The sequence below is a fragment of the Mobula birostris genome, chromosome 14 (assembly GCF_030028105.1).
Source record: "Mobula birostris isolate sMobBir1 chromosome 14, sMobBir1.hap1, whole genome shotgun sequence".
NCBI classification, from domain to species: Eukaryota; Metazoa; Chordata; class Chondrichthyes; order Myliobatiformes; family Myliobatidae; genus Mobula; species Mobula birostris.
Genome location: NC_092383.1, coordinates 7,184,119 through 7,196,214, shown reverse-complemented (window position 1 = coordinate 7,196,214; position 12,096 = coordinate 7,184,119). Strand labels below are relative to the sequence as shown.

The following is a 12,096-nucleotide window of genomic DNA, read 5'->3' as shown; positions in this document are numbered from 1 at the left end:
TCTTTGGAACGTAGAAAGTTGATGGGGGGACGATAGAGGTATTTAAAATTATGAGGGGGATAGATAAAGTTGATGTGGATAGGCTTTTTCCATTGACAGTGGGGGAGATTCAAACAAGAGGACATGAGTTGAGAGTTAAAGGGCAAAAGTTTAGGGGTAACATGAGGGGGAACTTCTTTACTCAGAGAGTGGTAGCTGTGTGGAACGAGCTTCCAGCAGAAGTGGTTGAGGCAGGTTCGATGTTGTCATTTAAAGTTAAATTGGATAGCTATATGGACAGGAAAGGAATGGAGGGTTATGGGCTGAGTGCAGGTCAGTGGGACTAGGTGAGAGTAAGAGTTCGGTACGGACTAGAAGGGCCTAGATGGCCTGTTTCCGTGTTGTAATTGTTATATGGTTATATGGATGCTCGAAAGAGGGTGGAGCTGTTGGCTTGTAAATGGACTTACTGATAATGTCAGTGGCAACAGCTACTCATTCAGTACTAGATCAGGGTATATAACGATGACATTAAAATGGGTATTGATATGGAAAATGACACCATTTACAGATCATGTTGCCAAAGGGGAACATAGATTTCAAAATTAGAGTGGAATATTAGTGTCCATCATATCATTCATACTGTGTGCATGTGAGAAATGATATCTGTTCATTCTCTATGATTGAATAAGAATGTAATTACAGCCTGGTAAAGCTCTGAAAACCTGTGCCAACTAACTGGCGGAAGTATTCAAGGACATTTTTAACCTCTCACTGCTATGGGCAGAAGTTCCCACTTGCTTCAAAAAGGCAACAATTATACCAGTGCCTAAGAAGAATAATGTGAGCTGCCTTAATGACTATCGGCTGGTAGCACTCACATCTACAGTGATGAAATGTGCGAGGTTGGTCACGAACAGACTGAACTCCTGCCTCAGCAAGGACCTGGACCCATTGCAATTTGTCTATCGCCACAATAGGTCAATGGCAGATGCAATCTCAATGGCACACACATGGCCTTAGATCACCTGGACAATATTAACACCTATGTCAGGATGCTGTTCATTGACTATAGCTCAGTATTTGATGCCAGCATTCCCAGAGTCCTGACTGAGAAGTTACAGAACCTGAGCCTCCCTCTGCAATTGGATCTTCGACTTCCTAACCGGAAGACCACAATTTGTGTGGATAGGTGATGACATCTCCTCCCTGCTGACGTTCAACACTGGTGCACCTCAGGGGTCTGTGCTTAGCGCACTGTTCTACTCTCTCTATACCCATGACTGTGTTGCTAGGCATAGCTCAAATGCCATCTATAAATTTGCTGATGATATAACCATTGTTGGTAGAATCTCAGGTGGTGACAAGAGGGTGTACAGGAGCGAGATATGCCAACTAGTGGAGTGGTGTCGCAGCAACAACCTGGCACTCAACGTCAGTAAGACGAAAGAGCTGATTGTGGACTTCAGGAAGGGTAAGATGAAGGACACATACCAATCCTCATTGAGGGATCAGAAGTGGAGAGAGTGAGCAGTTTCAAGTTCCTGGGTGTCAAGATCGCTGAGGACCTAACCTGGTCCCAACATATCGATGCAGTTATAAAGAAGGCAAGACAGTGACTATATACTTCATTAGGAGTTTGAAGAGATTTGGTATGTCAACAAATACACTCAAAAACTTCTATAGATGTACCGTGGAGAGCATTCTGACAGGCTGCATCACTCTCTGGTATGGGGGGGTGCTACTGCACAGGACTGTAAAAAGCTGCAGAGGGTAGTAAATCTAGTCAGCTCCCACCTTGGGTACTAGCCTACAAAGTACCCAGGACATCTTCAAGGAGCAGTGTCTCAGAAAGGCAGGGTCAATTATTAAGGACCTCCAGCACCCAGGGCATGCCCTTTCCTAACTGTTACCATCAGGTAGGAGGTACAGAAGCCTGAAGGCACACACTCGGCGATTCAGGAACAGCTTCTTCCCCTCTGCCATCCGATTCCTAAATGAACATTGAACTCGTAAACACTACCTCACTTTTTAAAATATATATTATTTGTTTTTTGCACAATTTTTAATCTATTCAATATGTGTATACTGTAATTGATTTACTTATTTAATTATTATTATTATTTATCTATTTATTTATTATTGTTTATTTATTTATTTCTTCTTCTTCTATATTATGTATTGCATTGAACTACTGCCGCTAAGTTAAAAAATTTGACGACACACGCTGGGATAATAAACCTGATTCTGATTCTGAATTGGATGAGTACTGGTCAGTTGGTTCCATAAGGTAGCTAGCTGTGGTAGTGGGGACAAGCTCCCACTCCCTGTTAAATTGTCCAATAATGTGCGACTCAAATAGCCTCTAACAATCAAGTCCAGCAACTGGCCTTCATGTGTGTTTAACTACTACGTCTAGCGAACTGTTTCTACTGCCAGGAGACGGGGCAAAGCCAGGCTACTAGAGCCTTAAAACCAGTTACTTCAGGCAGATGGGGCTCATTGGCTGTGGTTAGCAGCTCATCTAGAAGGAAAACTCTGATCTCAAACCTCTGCTGCTTGCGGCTATACCCGCTCGTGCGGAGAGGCTTCAGGAGTAAACCCCGAGGGAAAAATCCGGAGCTGGTGTCCCTAAGGCGGTCCTACATTGAGTCTAATACTGACTGGCAACTCCTGCGACAGTTTGGTGCCAAACTGTATCGGTCTCTGCCATTCCTTTGGGTTCATCAGATGTGTGGAGAGGGGGAGCTTGCTACAAGGGCAACAGCTTGCTCTCCATATTGTACTGCCCTGGCTTGTGTCAATGGCTGTAGACATGTTCAGTAGTAGAAAAATAAATGATCTCCTTCATAGTTTGATATGCTGTTTGTTCTACTGTTGGAAGTATTCCCGTCATCTTGACTGAGGAATTTTAGGAGAGGTGGACATAAGTTTAGGATGCTGAAAAATGATGAAGACCTCTAGAAAGGAGAGGTTGAAGAGAGCAGGTGGAGACCAAGATTATTTTGAGGAAAATTTGTGATGGTAGGAGAAGGCATCAGCTACTGAAGAGGAGCCAGGAAGCAAAGTTGAGTGGTCAATAGTTTGGTTTGAGTAAGGACCAAAGGAACAGGTGGTAAATCTGACCGGCAAGATAATGAGAATATAAGGAAATTTATGAGCGAAAGTGGAATTCAGGTCGGGGATGGAGCAGTAGAAATGGAATCTTGGCCCCATAATTGGCCAAGATATAAATAGTCAGCATTTGATTTAATCAGTTTCTGTCATATTGACAATGAATTCCATGAGTTCCTTTAACTTGTCAGAAATATGAGTAGAGATAGGAGAAAAAGGCATTTGAAGAGATGACCTGCACTGCAGGGAAGGAATCCCTAAGTTCCCTTTGGATTGTAGCGGAAATGAATGACTTTCCAGTGGGCTATCATTTCCTTTCAAGTTCATACCGTTAGACTCAAAAGTGTGGTGACGAAGGTTGTGCTGGAGAATGACCAGGATAAGACTGATTAATAGTTTAATGAGGACTAGTTCTTGGAAGTACTGGAAAGAATGGTAGAGCACACAGACAGCCGCAAGTATGCTATTAAGATTGGAGAATCCTCTGAGGAGGTTTTGAAAAAAACCAAATGCAAGTATTGTGGAAGAAGCATTCCAGAGTGGACAAAATCAATTGAGCTTTATGGGGGAAAGATGATATGAGTGAGTTGCAACAAAATGAACTGTCAGGACCTGTAACCAGCGTGCTAGGTCACATGAGATGGCAAAGTTATGACACTGACAATGAATAGAATTGTGTTTGTGTAGAGAAATGATTGGAGGGCAATAACTCACGGTACAAAAAACAAGGTTTAAGATGGTGGTACCGAAGGCAAGTGACAGCTTATCAGTAGTTTGAAAGGCAAGAAATTCGACAAAAAGCATCATTAATAACCTTTTCAGAAGTAATTTGTGGTAAACTATCACTGCAAATAACGAAGAGGCAAGAGAAGACAAAACAAACTCGAGGTAATGAGCCATGCTGGTGTATTGTAAAATCGATGCAGATGGAGTTGGAGTGAGCATTTCAGAGAGGAGTCGAGGCAGAGGAGTATCGATGACCATTTAATTAACCTGGGTGCAAGGTTGGATCACTCTAAGCACCGAGCCGATTTGGAGAGGTCGAGAATGGCTTCAGGCTGGGCAGCGGAATCTAGGCCAGAGCGAATTGCTGGGCACCTTGGTCTAGGCCTGAAGAGTATCACTGCAGCAGGGCCCAGATCCTAACGCGAGGCATAATTTGCTGTTTGGACAATTTAAACACTGGCCCAGATAGACCGGAAGTGAGAGTCAGGCCTATTTCACTCATTCTCCTGCAGTGTTCACTCCTCTCTCCGTGACGCTGAGGCTGTGAGACCGCCCCAGCTACTGTGCCTTGTTTGCAAGCTTCGCAGTGATCTGCCCTGCTAATATGATGAACAGAGACGGAGTCCTGGGCCTACTCTGGGGATTCAAATCTAAGGACTCAATTTAATTCAGAATGCTGTTGCTCACTTTTATTGTTTGCATGATTTGTGCTTTGTTTACTCTTTCTCTGCACATTTGGTGTTGGTCTGTATTTTTTTAAATTGTGTTCTTTCGGGTTTCTTGCTTTGTGGGTGCCTGTAAGCAAATTTCAAGGTTGTATAATTTATACATACTTTGAAAATAAACTGATATAGAAGCTAAATAATTGAGAATGAGATGCTTTTGCTTGGTGTGACAGCCTATAGAACAAAACAATGAACACGTCTCAGTGTGAATATTTTTGTTTGAGTGAGCATTCAATTGACAAAAATGGTAAAAGTATGTTGGAACCAAGCATCAGAAGTGTAGGGATCTGATGAAGACCCTATTTAAATTGATGATTATGTATTAAGGTAGAAATTCATTCCCACACCATGAGCTTGTGAATGACTCGGAAGAAGACACGAACAAGCCAGTCCATTGCTGAAGTGCACAATTATCCATGGATGGGGTAAGTTGAACGGGATGAGATTTACAAGATTCGCTCCAGTCATTTCATGAGAGGCTGTACTTCATTGATGGTATCCACTACAAAGGTGAATCATCCTCATTCGCCACTTACCAGCCCTGCGGGTATTTCAATAGAGAAATCAGTGCTTTCAAAAAGTCTGACCTATCAGTATCTTCAAGAACAGCAGAAAACAAGCAAGAAAAACTGACAAGATTAAAGTTGTAAGAAGGAATCAAAGATAGAGTGCAAATCCAGCAGATTGGGGAACAGAACCCAAGCTCTGCTGTTAATCTAGTTTTACTAATGGCTGATAATAGGAGGGAAAGCTTTCGGGTTGAAAATATTTTCAAACATGTTTAAGTTTAAATGGGACAGTAAAAATGCTTAAAATATGGAATAATAGTGTTATACATAAATGAGTCTTTTGCTGCTTTCATCTATCACCTCCCAACCTCTCTTGGTATTTCCATCCTTCCCTCCTCCATCTGCCATGAATCCCTCTTCGTCTAGATCCATCTATCACTTGCCAGCTCTTGCTCCACCCCTCCCCTAACCACTTTATAGTAGCTACCTCCTCTCTGCCATTTTAGTCCAGATAAAGTGCCTTGACTGGATATGTTGACTATCCATTTTTGGCTACCCAACATACTGAATTCCTCCAATAGTTTGTTTTTTTTTTGCTCCAGATTACAGCATCTGTCATCTCTTGCACACATGAAATAATAATCTTACACTGAGGCAACAGGATGGGTAGTGTGAGGGCTTGTGATGAAACAAATTTATTTTTGGATCTGAGTGTTTGTTTTACATTTTGCAGGAGCGATGGAGTTCAGTTTCACATTATCCAAAACTCTCAACTTAAGACAGATTCACTCTTCCAAACATCCAGTGGCATAGAGTTTATTTACCCTGAAAGGTCAGACTATACACCAAGAGCTCTTCCAAAAAATAAAAGTTAACAAAGAGCATTCTTCCATTTTAGTGTAATGATCTGAGCTACAGAGGGTAATCACACTCTCTGTGTATTTCATACTAGGTTTTCAAGTTATTGCTGCACAGACGCTAGTTGTGCTGATTAACAAGGATACGACCTGTGGTGGTACACTTTGATTTTATTTTTGGTGAAATTAATTCCAATAGCATTTACAAAAATATATTTTAAACAAAGGGCATACTTGCCTTTCATATATTAAAAAAATCTGTACACTACATTTTATTTCAGATAAATACTTTATTTTTCAGTTATTGCACTAACTCAGTGAATTCAAGATTAATTGAATGAAGGATGATATTCAGTGTTTGGCTCTTAAATCTTCCTGGTAGAGAAAGTAGATGTTCACTGGGCCAGAACTGGTGTGAACAACCTCGGTGACACTGACGAAAAACCATGCACCGATCCCATAGGCCAAACAGGGGATACCTGTACAATTTACATTTGGAAAAACAAATTACTTTCTATTGCAAATACACTGAAGCTTGCATCATTCTTATTCATCGTAATTCATATATTTACCTCTTCAGAAACTGTTGAATTATTGGTCGATTCTGTCAATTTGAGGCTTACATTCCTTGACAGGTTCCTGATCCTAATTGGAATATAGCTCAGAATGCCACAGCACATGTTCTTACTTCACAGAACTCCATAATACTGGCTCCAATTCCCTTGTGCAGCTTCCCTGGGGCTTGGAGGGGAGCAGTAGGTACATAAAACCATAAGACATAGGAGCAAAATTAGGCCATTCAGCCCATTGAGTCTGCTCTGCCATTCCATCATATCAGATCCTGGATCCCACTCAACTCCATTGCCTTCTCACCATACCCTTTGAGGCCCTAAAGGATCAGGAAACTATCAACTTCCGCCTTATATATACCCACGGACTGGGCCTCTACCACAGTCTGTGGCAAAACATTCCAGGTTCACTATTCGCTGCCTAAAAACATTCCTCCTTACCTCTGTTCTAAAGGTTCACCCCTCAATTTTGAGACTGTGCCCTCTAGTTCTGGATACCTCCACCACAGGAAACATCCCCTCCACATCTACCCTATCTGGTCCTTTCAACATTCAGAAAGTTTCAATGAGATCTCCCCACATCCTCCTAAATTCCAGTGAGTACAGGCCCAAAGCTGCTAAATGCTCCTCATATGTTATCCCCTTCATTCCCGGAATCATCCTCGTGAACTTCCTCTGGACTCTCTCCAATGACAACACATCCTTTTAGAGATATGGGGCCCAAAACTGCTGACAATACTCCAAGTGTGGCCTGACTAATGTCTTATAAAGCCTCAGCATTATTTCCTTGCTTTTATTCCCCTTAAAGTAAATGCCAACATTGAATTTGCCTTCTTTACCACCAAATCAACCTGTAAATTAAACTTCTGGGAGTCTTGCACAAGGACTCCCAAGTCGCTCTGTATCTCTGATGTGTTAACCTTCTCCCCATTTAGGTAATAGTCCATACTATTGTTCCTTTTACCAAAATGCATTATCATACGTTCCTCAATACCTGTATTCCATCTGCCGCTTTTTTGCCCATTCTTCCAATTTCGCTAAGTCCTGCAAATGCATTGCTTCCTCAGCACTACCTACCCCTCCACCTATCTTTGTATCATCCACAAACTTTGCCACAAAGCCATCAATTCCATTATCCAAATCAATGACAAAAAATGTGAAAAGTAGCGGTCCCAATACCGACTGCAAAGGAACACCTAGATCACTGGCAGCCAACCAGAAAAGGCCCCCTTTATTCCCACTGGCTACCTCCTGCCTGTCAGCCATTCCTCTATCCTATAACGCCACAGAATTTTATCTTGTTAAGCAGCCTCATGTGTGGCACCATATCAAATGCCTTCTGAAAATCCAAGTAAATGACATCTACTACCTCTCTTTTGTCCTTGCTTGTTACTTCGTCGAAGAACTCTTAACAGATTTGTCAGGCAAAATTTCCCTTTACAGAAACCATGCTGACTTTGACTTATTTCATCATTAGTCTCCAAGTACCTCAAAACCTTGTCCTTAATAATAAACTCCAACACTTTCCATACGTCAGTTCTCAGTACTTGGGCTTGCTCAAGGAGATTCCCCTCAGATTGCTCGATCTGAAGCAAGCAGTCCTGTTTAAACCAGGTTAGGCTGAAGACACTGGAACCATGAGAATTAACTTCAGATGGTGCTCATAAAGAGCATTGTAGAAGATTTTGATGAAGTGTGAACTTTATTTTTCAGTATTTGCACATTACATATTTCGAGGTACATTTGACAAGTTTCTCTCCCTCCCTCTGATAAAAATAGTGCTTTGCGATTGGATTTCTGGGCATCCCTGTTCTCTATTATTGAATATTCTCCATAAAATAAAAAACCTTGCTTTGCATATGTTTTTTTGACCTTATACGTATTCTCAAAACTTTCAAGCTCATACCTCTTAATTTTTTCCTCATTGTCCAGTTTTTCTCTTCTGTCTTCAATGAAATAATCTTGAGCACCATTCCATAACTGAAGAATGCTAAACCAATGCTACTTACATTATGATCTTTACAGTCTGAAAGTAACACAGGAGACTTCAGTCACCTAATTTACTCACCTAGGTTAATAACTTTCAGTGCAGTGAAAAACTTGTTTTGTGATTCCAGGTTGTATTGGGGTGCCAAGGAGCAGTGGTACTTGATGTATGGGAAACAGCCTGTCCTTAGAATGTGATAATTGATTCCTTTAACTTTCCAATTAAAATGCGAGAGTCCAAACTGATCATTTTCCACAGAACTGTATTTCACGAAGTATGATGTCCAATAGGGGAAGTTTCTCTGAAGTAAATGCTGTGTTAGGACATCAGATGCTTTGGGCTTCGCAATACTGGAGCCAAAGGAGTGAAAGATTATCTGAAGTACGGCACTGTGAATCTTCTTCATTACTACAGCCATTGCTGTGGAAAAAAGTTTCAAAGTTAGCAAAGTTCAAAGTAAGTTTATTATCAAAGTACATACATGCCATCATATACTACCTTGAGATTCACAATAGAACAAAGAAATACAATATAATCAATGAAAAACTACACAAAAAGACTGACAACCAATGTGCAAAAGACGAACTGTGCAAATACATTAATAAACAACCAAACAATTAATACTGAGAACAAAACTTGTAGAGTCCTTGAAAGTGACTGTAGGTTGTGGAATCAATTGTGTTGTGGTGAGTGAAGTTATTCATACCGGTTCAGGAACCTGATGGTTAGAGTGGACCTTGGAGGAGTAAGACCCAAGGCTCCTGTACCTCGTACCCAATGGCAACAACTAGAAGACAGCATGCTAAAAAACATTCTAAAAGAACATTGTAATTTGAAAATATGGATTTATCTTCAGAGGAGACTCTACAATGGGAAGTATCAGAAATTAATGGGCACTCAAAGTAAAACTAGAGGATGTAGACGAAGAATATCTTCATGCAGTGCAATATTTATTCTGAGCAGTTATTCCAGACGTTGACAACAGAAATTCAGGGGAAGCCTTCAATAAACTGAAACCGCACCTCAGCAACTTCTCTAGTTTACCGAAATACGGTACTCCATGCGTGAGCATCAGGAGCAGCTTTATGTGGTGCTGGAACGCAGTTTATTTAGCGTAATGATCTGGGCTACAGAAGATAATCAGGCTCTCTGTGCATTTTTTTTTACAAGTTTTAAGTAGATTTTGAAGTTATTACTGCACAGATGATGGTTCTGCAACCATCAGAATTTGATTTACAACACAGATTTGGAAGGATAAAACCTACGGTGATACATTTTATTTTTGGTAAACTTAACATGAAAATTAACATAAAAACTTACTGAACAAATACAGGACAAGTAAACATCAACTACCGGCCATTGGAATGTTTTTCAATACACATGGATCTGATTATTCAAACTAAATGATAGTTTTGAACATGGAATGAACCTGGCTGTCAAAAAGCCATCTAACTGATTGCTTCCATCCCTTGAACCGTGGATTGTAGATCAAAACTCACAGCAGGTTAGATCAAACAAGAGTTTGGCTTTGTCGGCTGGATAATTGGAGTTTACAGGACAGGATAGGTGCATCTTGGACTTGGATATACTCCCAAAGTAGATTATGTGCAAGTCAATGAAATACAGAGTTCTGGATTCCTTATCCTTTGGCGGTTCCAGCAATTTTTTTAAAGTTTTATTTCAACAGCCCCAATTTTGTAGGGATCAACACACTATTGATCCCTATTTTGTAGGGATCAACACACACACACACACGAGGTGCTGGAGGAACTCAGCAGGTCAGGTAGCATCTATGGGGAGGCATTTTGTGTGTGTTGCTCAAGATTTCCAGCATCTGCAGAATCCCTTGCTGGAATATGGAGCAACAAAGAACTCGCTGGAGAAACTCAGCATTTGTGGGGGGGCGAGGAGCTGTTTATGTTTCGCATTAAAACTGTGCATCAAGACACAAAGTGTCCACCATTCCTTTCTTCTTACAGATAGTGCTCACCCCACTGAGTTCTTCCAGCAAATTGTTTGTTGTTCCATCTTTGATTAATTTCTTCATGGATTTTATCAAGTTCAGGAGGGAACAATTGTAATGATAGAAATAGGAACATTAAAAGGTCCTGCAGCCCCTTCAACCAACTCTGTCATCCCATAGGATTGTGGTCAATCTGACAAGGTGAGCATCGTCATCGGATTCATGGCCCTGGACCTGTAATGAAGTGAGAGGACAATGTCTCCAGTGTTTTAATCGTTAAAACTGCACTCACTGATCTGTTCTGCACATTGGGCATGCCTGTCAAAAACCAGTAGCCAAATGCCAGCACTGCTCTTCGATTCCAATAATTATTTTTTAAAAAGCTGCACCGAAGGCATCACAACTGTGCCACCTCTACAAGCACAGATTATTATAAGCAAGCCCTGACAAATAGTTTTCATTGGCATATTTCAACGCTTTCTAATTTCGTGATTGTTGTATGTTTAGACGAGAGAGTGTCAGCCTAGCTCCATGCAACTACGGAGGAAATATTTTAACGTGATAATTGATTTTTCAGCATGACAGAACCAGTTAGCCCGGATGTGGTGGGTCACAACCCTCCTTTACCTCCGGACTCTGCTTCCTCCTCTCTCCAGCTCACAACGACTCGCTGTGTGTCCTGGGCGGGCGCTCCGCACGCCGGTGGCAGATCGCCGACTGACCGGCAGGCCGGTCACCCCCACCTTCGTCTCCTCGGCCCATGAGCCGAGGCCTACCATACCCTCTACCCCGTTACTATGACAACCCGTGCCCTCCGCACTCGTACTCCCCGCAACCGCGGCACCACCGCGCGTTGGTTCCACAGTCTGTTGGTTCCTACCGCCTCCCGCCCCAGTCGTTGCCGGTTCCAACAGTTGGTAGACACAATCAATGAGCATTTAAAACCACTGGAGCAAACGTGCTCCTTGTTGAATTAGCATTTCTCTTTGACAAAATCTAACGATTGTCGATTCTTTTTCAAAAACAGAACCATTAATTTACATTCAAACTGAAATCGAATTGAGAAAATCGGCATTTTCTGGTGAAAATTATTCTGCTTTTCCAAAAGGTTTTGATTTTAATGATTAAACTATTTCAAACTCTTCTAGTTTTATGATTCAATATTTTGAATATTTCGTCGAGAAGTTAATCGATTGGTACTGTGGAACTCTGAAGCATTTTGTTCAGAAAGCACATAAATATTGTGTGTTGTTCAAGATTCCCAGCATCTGCGGGATTTCGTGTTAAATATTTTAATTTTATTTGTTTGCAAAAGTAATTAAATTCGACACCCAAAGAACTAAATTATGTTCTCAAACTTTTTGTGAGAATGGGGGTGGGGTGGGAAGTAAATCTTTAGAACTCCGTTGGACATTGATTCAAGATTCAAGATTGTTTAATATAATTTCCAGTACACAAGAAGAACGAAATAATTGTTACTCCGGATCCGATGCAGCCCCCCCCCAAAAAAAAACACAATGAGATAAAGTACATGATAAAAACACAATAAATCAAAGTTAAATTTAAATTTATTACCTAAGTACATATATGTCACCACATACAACTCTCAGATTAATTTCCAGCAGGCGTACTCAATAAATACATAATAGAATAATAGTCGTAATGGA

At 41.1% G+C, this 12,096-nt stretch overlaps 1 protein-coding gene across 1 annotated transcript; it reads right to left on the bottom strand.

Moving 5' to 3' along the window:
- Positions 1-6,063: 6,063 nt before the first annotated feature.
- On the bottom strand, positions 6,064-11,261 carry c14h15orf61 (chromosome 14 C15orf61 homolog). The gene is given in 4 exon segments (XM_072277683.1): positions 6,064-6,389; positions 8,548-8,886; positions 11,057-11,096; positions 11,098-11,261. Coding segments are annotated over 4 exon segments (618 nt in total). The 5' UTR covers positions 11,209-11,261; the 3' UTR covers positions 6,064-6,261.
- Positions 11,262-12,096: the final 835 nt, after the last annotated feature.